The sequence below is a fragment of the Hesperophylax consimilis genome, chromosome 6 (assembly GCF_061612785.1).
Source record: "Hesperophylax consimilis isolate HC1 chromosome 6, BYU_Hcon_1.0, whole genome shotgun sequence".
Taxonomy (NCBI): Eukaryota; Metazoa; Arthropoda; class Insecta; order Trichoptera; family Limnephilidae; genus Hesperophylax; species Hesperophylax consimilis.
The window spans coordinates 13,422,417-13,443,598 of NC_142841.1; the positions used below are offsets into that span (position 1 = coordinate 13,422,417).

The 21,182-nt window shown below is 34.9% G+C and overlaps 1 protein-coding gene across 1 annotated transcript in view; it reads right to left on the minus strand.

Moving 5' to 3' along the window:
• Positions 1–21,182, minus strand: part of LOC149422962 (acid sphingomyelinase-like phosphodiesterase 3b) — a 375,129-nt gene that overhangs the window by 153,020 nt on the left and 200,927 nt on the right. The window contains exons 5-6 of the mRNA XM_089632399.1: positions 19,501–19,706; positions 2,104–2,282 (exon numbers count right to left, since the gene is read on the minus strand). Coding sequence (XP_089488525.1) covers positions 2,104–2,282; positions 19,501–19,706 — 385 coding nt within the window. The remainder of the gene's footprint in view (positions 1–2,103; positions 2,283–19,500; positions 19,707–21,182) is intronic.

Below are 21,182 nucleotides of genomic sequence, written 5' to 3' on the forward strand. Positions count from 1 at the left end.
CTTCTGGGACGCTTATCTTAAACGAGTTGTTGTCTTCACGAACGTTTAATTGCATTACCTCAAATTTGGCAGAGACCATCTTATTTAGGTAGTCATCGATAACTGGTACTTTCGTTTTCAGTGTAAATTAATAAAACTTACGTGCTACTGCACGTAATGTTGAATCAGTTGGGGTTCCTGTAATGATAGGAAGGCATTTACGTGACTCAAGTTTAACCGCCTTACACTCAGTATAAATGTCATCCTCGCTTTTAAAGGTAGAGCAATAGCTCTCACTTTTAGAAGCAGCAACAATTAGCTTCTCGCTAATCAAGATTTTTTCATTCGCCCCCACTTTACCTTTTTCCTGGGGAGGTCCTGTCTCTGTAGAGCTGCCGCTATCTAGTTGTCGATTCCTGGTTAGGTTTGTATTTATGCCTTATAACTTCCAGTTGAACAATTTTGACGCACAATTTAGTAATGATGCCACCTTGGTCAGAAATTAGTGAATTTTGCTGAACGATTGTATTTCTTTAGCTGGGCAATTATTGCAGATAGATACTCCACCTTATAAGTCATAACATTAACTTCTAGGCTGACTGCTTCCCAGGTCTAGATCTAGTTGCCATAATTTATGCGGAGCACAGGTTCAAAGTTCGTGCGACAAGATGTCACAGTGAGAGAATTAATCTTATTTTATACTATAACATGATAAACAATATGCAGGTTGTTAAGGAATATACTTGAATTATTTAAAGCGGTGATTGTGAGAAAATTTTTCCTCCGCTAACACTTATGATTTTTTTTTTAAAACAAACAACAACAAAAAATTATTCCATATATCGTCACTGGTAATTCAGCCGAGTAACGATCCAAACCCTTCCCGACCCTAACTGTCCAGTACCTACTATTTTTTTAATGTTATTAGATGAAAATAAAACATACAAAAAATCACTGGAGAACAAAATTTTTTTTTTCGAAGTAATGTTAGCAATCACTGGTTAAAGTAAGTGAAGTTAGTCTCTTAGTACCCAGAATATACCTAGTACCTACCTACATATTACACGAATAAGTAAATGTTCAAATTTTGATTGAAAAAAATATACACGGTGTCCGGAAACTCGTAGTACAAGCGGGAAACTGGAGAATCTACACCACATGGGGAACCCAAAAAAACATAAAGTTTTTTGATTTGAGCATTTTCAAAAAAAAAAAAAAAAACCAAAAAAATATATTTTTCGGCTATTTTAGGGTTAAAGTTTTTTCTGGTGTTTAAGGTTGAATAACAGATGTTTTAACCCTGCAGAGCAGAAATATTTTATGATTACACCGGGTTAAATGAAGGGTGATTTCAAAATTATGCTTCAAATCCGAGTTTCTTCATTTGTTTTACTTTCAAATAGTTTTAATTAGTTGGGTACTTTGATCTTCAGTAATAATTTATAAGAATTTGATTAAAAAAAAAAAAAAAAAAAAAAAAAATCAACTTCAAACTCGATTTACTCGATAACGAAAGCTCAAATAAAAAAAATATATACTACAAAATCGACTCCAAATGTGATGTAGATTCACCAGTTTCCCGCTTGTACTACGAGTTTCCGGACACCCTGTATAAAAAAACTTTGGCGCAGCCAGTACAATAAATGTGAAATATATAACCTACAAACTAAATTTAATATTAAAACAAATAATTGGTGATTAAATTATCAGAGCACTTATCATGGTAGAATAAATTAATTTATGAAATTGTTTAACAGCAATATCAGCAATCACTGGTTAAAGTAAGTCAAGTACGTCCATAAAAAAACACCCTGAATATACCTAGTACCTACCTACATATCATATGTATAAGGAAATGATTAAAAGACAACTGAAATAAAATTATAAAATACATTGGCGCAGCCGGTACGATAAATGCGAAATATGTAACCTACAAACTAAATTTAATATTATACCAAATAATTTGTGATTAAATTATCAGAGCACTTATCATGATAGAATAAATTAATTTATGACATTAATTGACAGTTGTATATTACCGTAGCAAATTGCATTGAAAATACTGTTTGAAAAATGATTTACTAAAGTAAAACAGGCAGGTACAGAATTGATTAAGCAGCTTACCATTTCCCCATTCTGTCTTGACTTAGCAAGCGTCTTCTCAAGCCACTCCCACTGCCTTGTCATTAGAACGGTTTCCTTGTCGTCTGTTCTCAGCTTTTCCTTACCGCCCACCATTAGATTGGTGTTGAGGGCGATGATGCGTAGCTTACTGTGCGATTGTTCGATGGTGTAGTATCCTCCTGAAAATAGTTTTTACAAGTTAAGCATTTTAAACAAATTTGGAATTGTTTTTTTTTTATAAAACCCATAACAGAAAAAAAAGAGCGTACGAAAAAATTATCAAACGTTTGATAGGTAATTTTTTTATTTAAAAAAGCAATGATCCTCGGCAAAGATTTTTTTTTATAAATACTTCCAACAATTAAAATATCCCGTGATTTTTCGATGATTTGCGTAGTACATTAAAATTTATGCTTGAGCTTTTGTCTTCATTCTGGTAATACCTCATTTGCAAATCTTAGCACTAGTTGAATATAAATTTAAAATTTGTTGTTGTTTTAAAATACCTTTTATAGGTGGAAATAGTTAAAGTAAATTTTTGAATTTAAAGTCATAAAATATTTTAGTTTGTTCCCCTTTTGATGACCTCCGTGGTCGAGGGATAAACCTCTCCACTGTCAATTCGATGGTCATGGGTTCAAATCCCGGCGTGCGCAATAAATTTTATGTGATGAATTTGTATTATTTCACAATGTATTCATTTAAAATAATATACAGTATATTTATGCGACGTTCTGAAGTTGAAAATACCCTCAGTATTGCCATGGTATAGGATCACAAATCATAATTGAAATGGGTTTTAAATGGGTACTCCACTACCTTACTCTTCCCCACTTCCCCAAATACCCCAATTTAGGATGCCTTAGCCTCACTGGCTCCAGACGGTACGGAGCGATTTGGACTCTTGTGCGGTATTCAAATAAAAAAATCTTTAACAGAATGATGAATAATTAATTTATAACAGCTTTGACATATAAAATTCACTGTTGTACTAACTAGCAGAAGTGAAAAATTCTTTTCATAATTCGTTGTTATTTACATATTCGAGAAAAATAGTAACTCAATTCTACGTTCACAGATAAACAGATTATAGAACATTATGACTGTTTTCAAATGCAAATCAAATCACTCGGAATAAGATATTTAACAGTGTTTCAAAATGCAAGCAGCTGTATTGTTTAGCTTGAAAATGGAATCAAATATTCAGAAGTTCCTTCTCATCTACATAAAAGGCGTTCGCTAGTCGTGGCGTTATTTACGGAAGACTTTTGAAGGCTTTTATGCGAAAATATGCTAACTATATTTGAGTGCTTGTATGTCGCTAGGTTCCTGCATGATGGCGGCTTGTAACTGGTTGCACGTTGATAGGCTTGTGGTAGAGCCCGGGCGTCACCACCGTGCGGAGCTGTGACGGCGTTCGGCAAATTCCCCCCCTTGAGTAAATAACTCCAAGTAAAATGACTGACGCTATGTACACATCCTAACAAACCCTTCGACATTCCTCGTGACAAAGGGTAGAAACTAGTTGAGGTATTAAGGACGCTTTGCTGTTTCTAATTGTAACCGAAAACTTAGACTGCTCGAAAAGCTGGAGACAACTTAACGTTTTAAGGTAGAGTTACAAATTTGTTCTTTGTTCAGGATCGATTTAATTCTAAATTACCAATTTTATATTAACTTTTATCACGAAAATTTTTGTTAATTTCGAGAAAACTCAATTAAATATTTATCTTTCAATTTTACTTACAATGAACCAAGAACACAAATGATTATAATGAGGAACTGCAGTCCATTTTTTATCAGTAAGTCATTTTAGCTAAAATGCTTTTATATTTTTTATTATTATAGTTAGTTGTAATGGTAAGAATTATATTCAATGTTTCAGAAATGCCCGCGATGTAACCAGTCTCAAAAAACCTACAGCGCTGTATTTTGTATAGTAGTCGAGACGATTTTTATTCTTAAGAATACCTTTTAAATCAAAGAACACTAGGTATAATGTAAACATCTCGTCACTAATGTTATCGTATTGAATCAAAGTGCAAAAATGCAACCATGACCGCACCTGATCAACAATTTACCGGTGTACAAAAACTGGCATTAAATATTTTCATCGGTTCAAATGTGAATGTGGACCAGAGTTGTCAATGAATGTGTTCTAAAATATTCACAAGTTTTTTTTTATTTCAAAATGAAACAAAATTTAGTTTTTTTTTTATTATCTAATCATTTTGTGAATTCTTTCGATTATTTTTTCGAGGCTTTAAAAATAAACCTTAAAAACGAAATAAAGTACGGTCTTACAATTATTGTAAATATAATTTTTTCCTCATGGCAAAAATCTCCCCGCAAAAAAAAATATTAATGTGTTTACATCATTTTCATTACTATTATGGAAAGCCACAGAAGAAGTGTTGTTTTAGAACACGGTGTAATAAATGTTTATAAAACCGGATAAATTTTATTCTGGCTTTAATTTGAAAAAACGCTTTAGGGTAGACCGAGGCTATTCGGATCAGGTGAGTTATTCGGATCAAGCTAAGCAATATGGATATATCTCGGCTATTGTAACCAAATGACAATGAAAGAATTAAGACATAGCTTCCCCATCTACCGGATGCCATAATAGTAAAATTACCGATATTACAGATTGCGTGGGTTGACTGCTAAAAATCGATACGTGTGAAGATCGTACAAGTTACGTCTCAAATAAATGCCTGATGTAATATTGTTCTCTGCGTTCTTAGTGTTTTTTCTGAAAAGGTAAGCTATTTAGTCATGTTCATATGTTATATATTTATCAATCAAATGCACAGTAAACAGAATTAAAGCGCAATAAATTGCATTTTGTATGTTTTTGTACTTTATTTTGAGTAAATATCATATTGATAAATGTGAGGTTAAACGGACCGACGGTTGGGGGGCTATTTGGATCATATTTTAGTGCTTTCAAAATTCGATGCGTTAATTTTTTTATATTTTTATTTGAAACAGATGGTGTGCAATTATGTGAAAAAGACAACTAATCAATTATGGTCGAAAATTGCAATGGGTGAAGCCGTTAGGAAAGTAAAATCCGATGAAATGGGATTACGCAGTGCTGCTGTGAGCTACGGAATCCCATACACGACATTACAAGACATACGACTTCAATCACCGGGATCATCTCTAATCCAGGAGCAAGACCTGCAATAGATATTGAATCTGAAAAACAGTTTGGGGAAAGGTTGGTTTATTTATCTAAACGTGGATTCGGCATTACTCCAAAAATGGTCAGGAAATACGCTTTTGATTATTGTAATCGTCTTGGTAATCAAGCTCAACGAAGATTTGATTCAGAAGTTGGAATGGCAGGTCAAGATTGGTTTCATCATTTTCTTACGCGTCATCCATACCTCTCCATAAGAAAACCAGAAGGACTATCTCAAGCAAGCATTAGCGGAATGGATCCAGACAAATTTTCAATTTTTTATGACGCACTGGAAAAGGTAATAAGAGACTGTCAATTACAAGGAAGGCCAGAATGCATTTATAATATGGACGAAACCGGCATTCCCCTAAATAATTGTCCACCGCATATTATTGCTGAAAAGAGAAGTCGTAAATCAATGACAATTGTCGAGCGATGTCAAAATATAACTATTTTGGCTTATATGAATGCAGTTGGATCATTAATACCTCCATTTGTCCTGTATAAGAGTAAACGTAAGAAGGATGAATTAATGATTGAAATGCCACCAAAAATCGCCCAAAATTACAGTTCAAAGTAAAAGGTACACCGGGACTTAAAGTTAAAAAATCTTCCATAACAGCTTCTTCATCGGCTGGGGCTTTAAGAAAGTGGTTTTGCATTTATTGCAATGAAGAGGATGTACAAACATCCTCCAAAGGAAGATTGGATTCAATGTTCTTCTTGCGAAGAATGGTGCCACAAAAAATGTTACGACAAGAAAGTGTTTGAGTAAGTTTTTATTTGTGCGGTGTGTAAGCCAATAAGAGTGTAATAAGTGTCATGATTCTTTCATATAAGTTATGGGTTCTAAAACCTATTTTTGTTTTTTGTTTTTCTTTCATACTTAACTATTTTTTTGGGTTTGTTGTAGCCCCACTACTGATCCGAATCATCACATATATATGTGGTGATTCGGATCGGTGGAGAGGTCTACAGTAATAGTCATATGTTTTTTTAAAGTTACTTTATGTTATGATCATTAAAATTAAAACATATAAAAATGTCAAATGTTTAATATTAAATAAATAAAAATTTCGAAAATGCATTAGTTTTAATTTTTTTCAAGAAAACATAAAAAATGATCCGAATAGCCTCGGTCTACCCTACTTGTTGAAATCCCATTTTGCTGCAAAAAAAACCATGTAGGTTGGTTATTCCAAGAGAGAAAGTATTTAACTATTTTATGTAAACTTTTAAATGAGCAAACCAGGCTAAAATATTTGCTTTAGCCAGTAAATCGTAATCTCAGAGATACGACGATCAACTTTACTGACGTTGACGCTATTAAATGGTGTGCAAAAAGTTAAGCAATGGCGTTGCGCTTATTTTGTAAGCTTCAACTTGAGCTTTATCTTTAGCTTTAACATCAAATCTTCTTCTCGCTAAGTTCCTGAATGATTTATGACATTTTCAAAAGCAAACTTCACAAAATGCATTACACAGAAAGGCTCAACAGTGTTCTCAGCGAGATATTAGAAGACGAGCTTACGGTAAAGCTCAACGTGAAATCTTAAAATTATAAGAGCTTCCATTATTTATCTCGAAATATGTTAATCATGGTGGGGAAGCACAAATTATTGTTATCTTCATCCCTGAATTGTGTTGAAATATTATCTCAGACTTTATAGATGATCAACAAAGGCGGAACGCAACAAATCATCGCTGACAAGATGTCAAAATTACTTATTCAGTCATTAATAAAATGTGTTAAGACAGCAAATCACCATCACCATGATCCATGATCATCAATGAAATGTGTTTGATAATGGCATTTAATTCCGAAACAACGGTCACAACACAAAAAAATACAAAACACTTCAGCAACTAATATTACCTTATATAAAACAAATATTACCTTATCCATTTAGTGACTGACTTAAAATAGATGAGGTACACAGTAAATGGTTATAGGTAGGTGTATAATAGTACATTTCAAGTTGAAAATTCTTAGTGAGAATTGTGTTAATAATAAACAAACCTTATGAGCGTGAATAACATGAACTTATTGAGATCCTGTACTCAATACTATTATTTAAAACATATATTTATATCATATAATATGTAACTTACTGAACATAAAGATTAGGTACTAGTTGAGGTATTGACTATATATATATAAAATAATGTCTGTGTAATTCTACCAAAATATATATTATGGATTAAGCGTACTAAAAAAATCATATTTGATATTATTTATAATATCGTCTCACACGAAGTAGGAAAAAATATTTTTCTTGGTTTCCGTGTTCACAAAATCTTTCCCAGTTCAACATTGTTTTTCTCCGATTCGCTTGTTTTTACTGGCCTTCTAAGCTACGAGTATTATCTTCCTATGCGGGTGTTTTTGTAAAATTAGGGTGGATGTTATTTTAAATTATCGAACACTATTTCTCCGTACTACATTCTGATCACTTATGTACCCACCGTTTCAATACAGAAACTTAACATTATTATTCTTATTTCATCAGTTTCATTGGGTGGTTCTCTTCGTTAAAAAAATAATTTTTTCATGTTTTATGACTTTATTGTAATCTAAAATATACGTATTTTATTTGTATATTTTAAATCACAATAAAGACATAAATAACGAATAAACGTTTTTTTAACCGGTCGGTGGCTGAGTTGACATCGCGTTTGGGTCCCACCCAGGCGTAGTGTGTTTAATTCATCGGCTGGCTAAGTCCTCCACCACAACAAAAGCAACATTTTCTGATTACTTTGGTTGTAATAGGAGATTTTCAAATATTGTAATTTTATTCAAAACCCAGGAATGTTTGTCTTCTTTAAAAAAAATATATTTTTATTGTATTTTGTTGATTCCTCGAAGGGTGAAGACAAAACATCTCCAAAAAAAGGTGTTATTTTTAAGGCGATATTTTAAATTGAGCCGCTATCAATAACAACCCTTATGTAGATGTCGATAAGGTTTAAATTCCCGCTTAACACCATCCGCCTGTTTTGATTTATCTATGCAAGAAAAAAACATGGCCAAAAAGTTCACATCTTTGGATCTACCGGATCTGCCCTGATGATGGACACTGCAACGCTGTCCGAAACGTCGGCTAAAGAAGGAGTTAGCGCAACACGGCATAACACCCCAAAAACAAACAATAAAAATGGCCAAAAAGTGTCTTTTATTTTATTTTGTGGATGTTCAGGTTATAAATATTAATTTTTTTTTCGATCATTTTAAAATAACTTAATAGTTTTACCTGCCAAAGCGTTACTAATTGCAAAACAATTTCTACATTTTGTTGTGTTTCCATAAAATTCACACCTGATGTCACTGGGATTAAAAATGTATTATTGTTGGTTGTGGATAGGTAAATACGAGGAAGAAATATTTATGTGGGCTGGAAACGTGAGATAGTTATTAGGATAAGTGGAAATTCGTGTTTTCTTTGTGAGTGGGATAGTTTGACTCTTTCATAAATTGAATATAACTGTCCAAGTTCCCATTACTCAACGTTCTTTATTCAATCTCTAACATGACTCTTGTCACAATGCATTTTGTTTTTTGTTTTGCACATTTATTTAGTTTTCTTTTTAATTTAGCTTATCACTTATTATTTAGATTTATTTTTAAAAGTAGTTTTCTGAGAATGTTCCGTTAATAAACACAATGCCAACCATAATTTACATAAATTAGAAATAACAGAGATACAAGTTTTTGGATTAATAAGAACAAAATTAGTTATGCAATTAAATTGAAACCATCTCAACTTTTAAATTATTTTTATTTTAAGAATGAATAAAAATTATGAGAAACTAACCAAAAGCTTCACTTACTTCAAATAAGTACGCGATTATAAAATTATACGCGTAAATTATTACATTTGAAAAAGTTCATAATAACATTTAAATTTTTTAATGATGTGTAGTGTCGTTTTCATGGGCTCAAACTAAAATTTTCAAAATAATTTTTATAATTTTTTGCTAATATTATTTTGTGAAATATGGATTGTAATATGATTATAATTCTATAAAAAATACATGAATATTTGAATCTGGTAGTCTTCATGTATATATTGAAAAATGCTAAAAGATAATGGAAAATCTACAGTATCAATATTCTTCACACGAATTAAAATCTTTAGAATTTCATGCATTATGTAAACTGCATATTATTTACGGTCGCTGCATATTTTCAGAGTGTAAACGGAATCGCATCTTAATGCGTTCCTGTGCTCTTTGATTTCAAATATTTGCATGGAAATGTCTGAAATGCAATCTCTCAGCAAGAATTTCAGTTAGTGAATATGCAATCTTGTAGGGTTTACTAAATGAAATAAATGCAGGGTTATCAAAAGTTACCAACCGAATCAATATGTTTTTTATATAATTTTTTAATTTATTTAAAACTTAAAACATTTAAAATTTAAAACATTTTGTCGCTGAAGACTGGACTGGAGACACGCGGTCATCTCAGATATTTCTTCAGAGAGTGTCAAGAAGCTAAATTACAAAAACAAATAATTACTTTGTATACGTATGTTAGTATTGTTTCCGATTTCCGCAGTTATTCTGGTACATTTAAAATGAATACACTTTTTATATTTTTTCATTAGACAATCGCGCCATGCCACTTCAAAAATGCCACTTTATAAAAAACAAAAAAAAATTAACTATAAGAATAAAGAGATTTAAAATATGGTAGAGAGCTCTCGAGTAATCGCTGATTACGTTAGAATACTAGATTCATAGTAATGCAATCTAAAAGAGTTAAATATATATAGGATTATAGAATATAAGAATATAAAAATTAAGGAATAAAAAGACATAAGATAGTATTAGCGTTTACACCGTTTAAACAAATATAAAAAAAAGTCAATATTATAAAATCATGAGATAGTTTGAATTCTTGACAAATCAGTTCCTATTTTGAAAACAGCAAAAAAAATTCGGTTATAAATATTATATTATAGGTAGGTACTTCAATTGTTTATCTGAATTGCTAAAAAAATCAGTTGCCATTTTAATAATGACATTATAATTCAAAGCAAATTTTAGTTCATTGAACCAGAGTTACGCAGGGCTTACAGATAAACTAAATTAGTATTTTTGATGACGATAAAGCGACTCAAATAGGTAAACCAATAATGGTGTGAAAGTTATTTTTTCCACGTAACACACCTTCCGAGATACATTTTGCACTAGTATCCACAATACGCACTGGGAACGCCACTAACTGCAAAGTTATATTAAATTATATCAAGCTGTAGGTACCACATTCGTGAAATTTAATATCTTGAATTTTGAACTTAAAAATTTTGACAATTTATCTATATTTACTAAGGCGGCTGCGGAAATATTCCACTCTGCTTTACGCAAAAGTAACTATGTTTACTCATCAGAGTAAAATTGTTATATTTTGACAACATCTCAAAGTCACATATTGTAGTGAATTTTAAAATACAAAAAAAGCTAAGTTTCATTTCATGTAAATTTTTCAAATTGATTAAAAAAAAAATTATTAATCCTAGCACACATAAAAAAATAAGTATTGCTGATTTATTCAACTCCTAAAACGGAACGACAGGCCGTTTCCTAATAATATTTTTGCACTTTCCGTGTATATCGGATTACTTGCTCATGCACCTGCGTTCGCTCTTTTAATATGTAATGACTAGACATCGGATTATATGCACTAACAAAGTGCCAAAATATGCACTAAAAAAGGCCGAAATATGCACTAAAAACTCTTGATTTGCCCAAAATATGCACAATGCAAAATCAAAAAACCATTTATATTTTTATATATTTTAATTAAAGACCGTTCTTAATTAAAGAATGTTCTTCATATCTTCAAGACTCGGATTTTTAAGCAAAAGAGAGTCTCTTTTTACGAATCTTTTCTGATATTGAATTAGGAAGGGCGTTGGCGAGTTCGATCATTGTTTCCAGTATTTCTATTGCTTTAAGTAGAGGAAGGTTTTTTGTTTCCAATTTTTTTATGGTATCTGGTAACTTGTGAAAATGTGTTGAGATGAGGGCGATATTCTGTTTAATGGATGCGTCTTCAAATGCTAGCTTGCTTAAATGAATTGCAATGGCCTCAGAACTGTCAAATTGCCCAACTACTTGTTTTACAACCTCAAAATTTTCAGCATAGAATAATACTGCCTTTAGCCAAGTACCCCATCGAGTAATTATGGGTTCTGGTGGCAATGCTAGATTTGGCAATTGCTCTTTATAAGACTGCACACGCGACGGAGATTAATATAGATCAATTTATTAACATTCCCATACTCTTGCCGTATCTCTTCTGCAAGGCGATGAAACCCGTGAGCTAAGCAGGTAATGTGTAGTAAATTTGGATAAAAAGGCTTGGCCAGCTTTCACCATGTATGGCGCAGCATCAGAAACAAACATGCAGATTTTTTCATCCACAGAACAATCGGGAAACAAAGATCTTATGGAATCATTTATGAAACGAGCAACAGTTGAATGATTTGTTTTTTCTAACATTTTACAGGGAACCAAGTGGGGAATAGAGGGCTCCTTTGTTAGTTTTCCAACTATCAAATTCACTATATATCGCTCCCTATGCGTAGATGATACCTCCCGCTATTAAACGAAATATGCACGATTTGGGAAAAAAGGAAATATGCATTAACGTCGTAATTAGAGAGTTATATGCATTTGCATATGCAAATATGCAAATGCATATAATCCGATGTCTAGTAATGACGAAATGCAAAAATATACAGATTTTTGTCAGTGTTGCGACGTCGGGTTATACATTATTACTTAAAATTTAACAAGAAACCTATCAGCACTGTTTTAAACAGAAATCCGAATGATTTGAACAGACTTTTATAAAATTAGAAATGTTTTATATCGGTAAGTTCTCTTAGTGCTTTACATAGGTAGGTACCTACTACTAATGCAGTGTACCCAAAAGTGGGCAAAATGTGATTAAACTGCCATTGCAGTTATTGCCCAGGTCGAGGGTCATTAACCCTATGAAGTCGGCATTTCTCAACTTATTAACTTGAGTGTTATATTATCTGCGTTCCCCTTTGATAAGTGTTAAGCATGGTAATATTTCAATAATGCCGGTTCGGCCTCAAGCTTACTCGTAGAGGTGTTTGAATTAAATTAACGATACCGAATTTTCTACAATGTAAGTTAATGCTAAAAAAACACTGAACTTTGTTAAATTAAAATTACACCTCTCTAAAGTAAATCCTTTCAGAAGTATTTATAAATGGAAATTTATTTTTAGTGGTTTAACATAAATAAGTGTAAAAACTATGCTCAAACTTCTATCGTAAAAGTAATTTTTAAAATGATAGTAAGCCAGCCATACATCTCCAAGTATACTTGAGCTGAAGACTTGCACAAGTATACTTGATCGGCCAGACCACACACCTTCAAGTATATTTTGGCGGTATCAGATTTGGCTAGTAAAGAATTTCGTTGTGCTCTCTGGAGCCGTCAATTTTATCTGTGACGTCCACTGACTACGATAAGGCAATCATTGGACTAATGTTGGCCATTAAAAAGCGAAGAGGGCGGAATAAAACACACTATTATCGTGATTAGTTTTTGGGATATTTTGCAGTGTTGAGCTTCCTTCTACTTTAGGCAACATTTCGTATAACGTTATAGTGTCCATCATCGCGGCAGGTATGGACTCTATAAGATTATTGCTATGAAATCAATATTATTTAACATATTTGCATCATGTTCCAGAGTGGTATTCTTAGTATCTCTCTGGAGAATTAACACTGTTCAGTGTCGAAACATGACTTGAAATGGTATTGACCGTCTTTAGCGACCAAATCTGAATCTCCTGGTACCCAAGTCTCAAGCTCCTTCAGTCTCACATACTACCCCAATTTGAAGATTCCATAATTGTGATGAACTTGCCCTGGGATAATTTTTTTTTTATTATTGATTTATTATGGTAGGGAAAAAAAACTTGGAACATGCCGTGCGTTCAGCAGAAGACCTCCGTGATGGTACTTCAAAATTCTCAGATTTAGTTCAGTGCAGTATAAGCAGATTTGCCAGAGTAGGGGGCGGATAGAAAAAAAACCCTAACAAGATAAATAAGAAACAATTCAACTAGGTTGAGCAATGCTACTAAGTGACTTTCTAAGTATGAAATACGCCGTTAAATATAGTTACGTAATTTTCTAAGGATTTAGACGAATTATAATTGTGACTAGCGAGGTAAATCACATTTTATCAGGACGAGGTTGGAAGTTGCCTAAATAAATTAAAATCCTGCAAGAAGATTTAAAAATAAAACTTATAAATAAAAGATATTTAATTCATCCTAGACCGTGTTGATAATTTGGGAGCCGAACAAACTGGTAGGCTGACACGCCACTGGACTGGAAGGGTCTTGTTTCATTTTTTTGAACAAAGAATTTGACAGCTTACTTGAGAAGTAACAATTTGTTGGTTTTGAAACGATTTAAATTAATGTGACGGGTTCTAGAGCTCATAATTGATGTGGTCGTTTAGTGCGTTTCTGTCTTTGAATACACAAAGTTTTTCAGAATTCAAAGACCATAAATTAAGTGTCACCATATGGAGAAGGCGGAGTTGATTTGGGGGTTGGGGCAGGAGACAAGGGGGTGGGGAAGATAGTCTAGCTTGAGGAGCGCAAGGAGACGATCAAGATAGTCTAGATTGGGGAGAGCTAAGAGACGGTCGAGGGTAAAAAGCGGTTCGATAAGTCAAGTTTTGAAAGCGTTGGGAGACGGTCAAATAGAGTCAAGGGGGTCAGAGATTCAAGGTTTGGGAGACGGTCAAGGATAATCAGGATCGGTCAGCGTTTTAAGATAGTCGAGTCAGTAAAAACTAGGAAGCGCGTCAACAAGAATTACCATATGTTACCGAACACGGCTAAAATCATTTAGTGTAGAAGGAGTGGTTTTTCTAACAGCATGGGTATTTTACTGTATGTGAGTGTGGTTGTTTCTTATAATTATTTGGATTGTTGACACTAAGATAATTTGGTAAGTCTATTATAATCTAATTATTAACCCTTATTTCTTTTATGTAAACCAAATAATTCAATTGTATTTTGAAGTAAGAGTATTTAACTTGAATACTATAGGTAATTATGTTAAAATCTTCAACAGAAGAATTGAGTCCGGACCCTTTTAGCAAAAGGGGCCATAAATCACGCATTGTGTTAACTCTTAAACCCTACCTGGGGTACTGGAGTACCCCACTGGTGTTTAAAATATCAACAATTTTAACAATATTGCACTGTCGCAAAAATCGCTCTAGCTAATCTACTCTCGATAATTGGCGCGTAGGTACGTCGGTAAGCCGTGACCGCCCGGCAAGTGCATTCGCGTCCACAGGTGTTCCGGGGTACCCCAGTACCCCGTGGTAGGAATAGTGTTAGTTCTTCCTTCCAGTTATACTTGAATAACTGAAGTTGTTTATCGACATCTCTCTGGTAAGTTTACACATTATTTATGATTTACTTTACTCTGTGATAATGGTTAGAGTACAGTGTTGATAGGCAGGGCCTGCGCCCAATAACGAGACATTCATGGACTAATAATGTGTTATGAATGTAATGAGAGTGTTTGCAGTGTAATAAGGCGTTGTATTGTTTTCAGATATGGCATCCCAGACTCGAAGTCTTGGGGGGGGGGGGGTGAAATTGCAGCTGCTTTGTTGGTTTCTGACGACAAAGAGCTAATCCTAGGAGAAGATTCAGAAGATGAGCCCGACGGTGTTATCGAGGATTTCTGGGACCATTTTGAAGTCGCATCTCACAAAGACGGTGATAAAGATAGTGTGGAAGGAGATGAAGAGTATTTAATGCCTGACAATGACGGGGCTGGTGTGCTAGATTCTCCATTAGTTCTGTACGGAAAAGGTCATAATAATCGACATAAGTGGACTAGTGTTAAGCCTTCTCGCTCAAGAATGCCTCGCCGCAATATTTTGTTGCACCCACCTGGTATCGTCTTAACAAAAACCTGACAATGACAACATATGACAATTGGTTCACGTCTATACCCACAGCCAAGAAGTTACTGGAAAAAGGTAAAGCATTAGTTGGAACTGTAAAGAAGAATAAACGAGAAATTCCTCAGGTTTTCTTGGACACGAAAAATCGAGAGAGATGCACATCAATGTTTGCCTACGATTGACCTCTCACACTTTTGTCGTATTGTCCTCTGAAGTCAGCTAAGAAGAAAGTTGTAATCATGTTGTCCACCATGCATGACAGTCCTGACAAGGATAGTGAAGTGTATCTTCCAGAAATAATACATTTCTATAATAAAACCAAATGCGGGGAGGATGTGTTCGACCAACTTTGTAAGAAGTACTCGACATCCAGGAAGATCAAAAGGTGGCCCGTGTGTCTCTTCTACGGGTTGCTAAATGCCGTTGGTGTCAACTTTTGGGTCTTATTCAAGCTGTCAACTAACATTGATAAATAGAAATTAACCAAGCGGCGTGAGTTTGTCAATGGCACTCATAAAGCCTCATATCAGAGCAAAATTACAATAGCCAAGTTTACCCCGGGATACCAGAGAAACTATACGTGCAGTCTTGAATATTCATATTGGAGATCGTAGGCTGGTCCCTGATAATCCCAAACCTGGTCGCTGCTGCTTTTGTCCGCGCACAAAGGACAGAAAATCTCGATCTGTCTGTAACACTTGTCGCCGCCATATTTGTGTTGACCATCAATACAAAATCTGTCCTTCATGTGACGACAAAAATGTTTATTAGTTTTTATTAAAAAAAATTATTGTCTTTTCTTATTACTTTGCCATAATAAAATTAATTTTCAAAAAAATATCAAAGACTTTTATTTTATTCATTTTTTTTGCGCGGGGTACTTCAGTACCCCGTGGTAGGAATAATTACATTCCCAGAGTGGTAGGGTTTAAGAGTTAAAAGCCGCCTGGGCACTTGGTTAGTTTTAACACTTTAGATTATCGAACAATGCGCATTATTTGGGTTATGAGTTAGACTATTTTTTTCAATTTAAAATGATTTAATAATTCTCCAGTAATAATATTTAACGATTAGGTTATACGGAATTCATAAAATATATTTAATTAAATATAACTTATTCGACCATCACTCTGACTTAGCCATGTACAGCGAGTGCACCATTATTTCAACTATTAGAGCTACGTGCGTATATCTACGTACTCCTAATCCCTACTTCCGACTTCGTTTTACGAACCTTGTGAAGGCTACGGTGTATTGTATTTATTACAGGGGGTTCTCTGTCAGCATATAATTTTCATTCATATTCGAGGACTTAACACATCGGATTTAAGCTAGCCGCCGAGAGAATGCATCTGTCTGGCATCCCTATTCTGTCAAGTGAGATCTTCATTCACATAAGTTTGGCTGGTACGAAGTGCACGAATTTTCCGTAGGCTGTCCTATCTTATCAAAGCGACAAAAGCGGAGGAATCGAAATTGGTAATTGGCTTGCCTAATAGGGACTTTTGTGTTAGCAAAGTCGATAACCCTGGGTACCGAGATAGTGTCTATTTCAGTAGAGCAGCGCCGGCCTTTTCCCGTGCTCTTGGTGTGGTTGAGTTATTCTCGTAAAAGCATCGGTTTCTGTCGAAGGTGTTGGAGGACCAGCTTAAGATAGTTACCCTGGATAGACTCCTGTTTCGAGTATTTTCAGCTGGTGAGAGGACGCTTTCATGGAGTTCCAATCGAAGGGAACGAAGATTGCTAATGGGCTTTCCTACTTGAGTTAGCTTGGTAGACGAAGGAACAAAGCGGGTAATGGCTATGCTATTCTTTTCTGACGTATGGGGAGGATTTTCTCGCTGACAGAACGAAGGGATCGTGACGAATATGAAGTTGTTTTGGCGATTTCTGACGTCCTTCCTGTCAAATTCAATAAATACTTACCCCACTATAGTAGGAGAAGTCATCCAGAATTAGGTTGGGAATTTACTCTGACTGAAACCGTTTGAGCTGACGGAGATCGGATGATTTCAGATTCACGACCTGATAATTTCAGTATCCCTGATCCTTAGCGCCGGAAGTCGAGGATATCGTTTTCTACCATTATTTGATATTTGAAGCGAACGGAGGGTAACAAAGGATAGAGCGAATGACCATGACTTTAAAGTGGGGTAAAATGTCCCGTCCCGGAAACATTCGTTATGTCGGATGGACGCCCTCATTCAAATTAAATGTTGACATGACTATTTTGAGTGTAGACGAAAGACTTGAAGTATGTTCTGTATTGCACATATGGTAAACATGTGTCATTACCTCTACTGGAACGAGAAGCTGTATAGACTGGAGCCAGGAGCTATTTGGAGTAACGTGACTGCAGAGGCGAAGGCGAACAAACTGAAGCTGAATTCATCATTATTCTTACGAGCGTAAACCAGAGGGGTGTTCACGGGACTCCCGAACTCCTGACGTTGCTGATGCAAACCACTTCAGTATATGTTTATGTTTGAGGTTAGTAGAGTGGACTCCTAACTTTCGGCATACTGGCGAAGCTTGACTCATCATCGATTTGGGGGAGGTTGACGCGACCTAAACCTCGCGCTACCCACGTGACCCAAATGGTTCCTGACATCAGGCTGTCATGCCACCGGACCGGAGCAGCTCCTTGTACCTAACGGTATAAGATGAATCTTTATCATTCATCATCATCATCAACATCATCATTTACCACCAAGGACCCACATCCCACCTTCATCACCCTCCGGCAGGAGGCAAAAAATGTCATTATTTCATCTGTCGCTGAGCGATATTCAATTAATTTCTGGAGGTGTTGGGATTGGACCATCAATTTGGCTGCTCTCAAGCTAGTCACGTTGATGGGTGGGATTTGGACGGAGACCAATCGAAAGCAACACATGTTTTGTCTCTAGCTTTTCCCAAAAATACCTACTCATAGAAATAACTCACAAAACTAACAACCCATAGTCAAATCATTAACCTAGAATCTTGTGCATATTGAATTGAATTGTCTATAGAGAATTTCATGTACTTGTAATTAATTGTCTCATTATATTAGCACATTATCGACTGCAGCAACCTGAAACGTTTGGGCGAGCAAACAAGGTAGGAAAAGGTAGTTAAAATCAGGGTAGTCGGTCATTGTCTTATTTTCAAACCATACAGAATGTAACACGCCTCATCTAAAAAGAACCAAAGTTACCACAACCAATTAAAAGGATCCTTCAATGAATTAATCACTGTCGAAACAAAAAATTGACACAACGTGACATATTAATTCGTTAAGATTGAAGGGTTGATGAACCGCGAGAAGTTGCAAATCAGACGGAAGAAATTATATTAATGCAATTTCGATATAAAAAAACCAAGGCGGGACTTTAAAAACATTACATAATCTAACTACGGACGGTTTTGACAAAAATAAAACTAAAAAGTTAGATTTCTACCACCACTTGAAAAAGCAAGCAAGTCAGTATAACAAAAGCCGTTGGGCTGGAAGCCGCTTTCATTGATGAATGAATGGTTTTTTGTGAAATTAACTAACGATGTATACTTTCTAAAAAAAACGACATTTAAACGTGAAGTACACATGGAACCAAGTGAACAACTTAAAACTCATTTTTATACAGCCTTACTAAAAAATGTGTAAATGTTACACGGCGCGTGAAGTCAACAGTGAAAAACTTGACTTATAACCATGAAATTTGCTACGATCTTAAATCATGGCTCGAGACCGATTTTACCACACCAACGTTTGAACGGACGTATAAGAATCTAATTAGTAAGATGGTAATGTGTAAACCGTAAGAATGATTTGCACATAAGCTTATGAGTAAATGGGGAAAATTGCATTAAGATGATAAAATTGATGGGGTTGCGGAATCATCCCCCATGGCACCCAAAGTTTTGTTTTGCATCTTGGCATGCAGAAGGTAAATGACTTTAAGGTTTAGGGGCCGTTGATGAAGATTTATTTTAAATGAAATTAACTATATTATAAAAATTATTTCGTGAAACACATTAAATGTGTAAGCCATAAGAATAATTCGGAATTTAATTTTGCGAATAAATGTGAAAACATGCTCTGAAATGATAAAATTCATTGGGATGCGGGGTTACCCTTCACGGAACCAGAGTTTCGATTTGCATCTTGGTATGCCGAGGGTTAATATCTTAGTAAGTTTAAGGGGCCTCTAGATTATTTTTCTATTACATACCAACTTCGAAGGTCTGCAGAGCCTCTGTGGGAAGCCAATGCTGCCACATTTCCTTAAGGTCCATGAACGTGTCTGGCTCCTCGTGTCCAAGCACCGGAAACACGAACTGAGAGCTGAAGGTTCTGCTCAGCAGGTCCGTCAAGTTCCGGAGCAGCGGAAGTCTGAGGGATTCGTCCGCCTTCCAGTTGGCGCGGGATATTGCGTCTCTGTAATAAAAAAGAAAGGAAAAACATTTTTTAATTATACTAGAAGTCGTTGCTCGAGGTGGTGAATTATTTGTTACAAATATCCTTTTGACTGCCAATGACAAAAGCAACGCTACTGCAATTGGTGAACAAAGCGTTGAAGTTGACGGCCGGCAAAGTCCAGTGGTAACGCATTGGACTGCCATTCCGAAGGTCGCGGGTTCAAACTCGGCGTGCGCAAAAAAATTTTTTTTTGATTAATTTGTGTTATTTCACAATTAATTAATTAAAATAATATATAGTATATTTGCGGCACGTTCCAGAGTGGAAGATACTACCAGTATCGCCCTGGTGTAAGACCACCATTCAGAATTGAAACGTTGCTCCAAATGTCTTTAGCCGTGTTAGTGACTAGATCTGAATAGCCAGGTACTTCCCCACCTTCCTCTTTCCCTTCCCCACTTACCTTCAGCCTCACAACATCCCCCAATTGGGGATGCCATTGTCTCACTGGCTCCAGACGGGAGCAGTTGGGACTCTTGTGAGGTATTCACTATAAAAAAAAAAGAAACTCTTCTTTTGTCGCAAAAGCTGATGAAGTATAGGTACATTTTTACATATATGATTAAGGGAATGTGTGTATGTCACGGCTCTTTATTACTTTTGGTATTTAAGGGAGCTTGTAAAGGCGATAATTGATTGCCAATTGATTTCCAACCGATAAACACAAATATGATCTATGTTTTCATGAAAGGAGATGACAACAAAGTCACAACATTATGGGCGCTCATTCGACTGAAATCAATTTAATTAATTAATAATTGCAAACAATTAAAATGCGTAAAACGTCAAATCAAACGTACCTAATAACTAACGCTAGTAGGAATATAAAATTTTTGATACTGAATATTTTGTGATGTTAGCACTACAAAATTGACGTTCAATTTAATTAAATTTTATTTTTTTGCAGAACTGCTCTAGTAATGATTGTTTAACCAATTGCTATAAAAATTTCATGGAATATTGAATCCCTTTTTATCAATTACTAGCCGACTGTACCCGGCGTTGCTCAGGGTTATGAATGGTTTGGAGTAAAGTTTTAATGTTGTGAATTCTAGTATACCAGAACACTGGGTTCACTGGTGGAAATAATATTATTCTAAATAAATGAAAAAGTTTACTTTTTATAATTTTTTGTTTCTTGTGTTCCTCAGGCGTCCCCGAATTCCACAATTCATACCTGTATACCAAATTGTTAATATAAAAAAAAATATATATTTTATCGATTTATATTCGACTCCTGTTCTCATTCCAGTGCAGAGATAATTCGTTTAGTCTTCTTTGAGTGTCCCCGACTTTTTTTACCATCCATACTACTTTATAAACGCTACTGAAACTAGTAAGAACAAACGTTGAATTTTTCAGCAAAATAGATCCAGTAGTTTTGAAGTCTATAGGGAACAAACGAAGAAACATTAATTTTTATATACACATTTG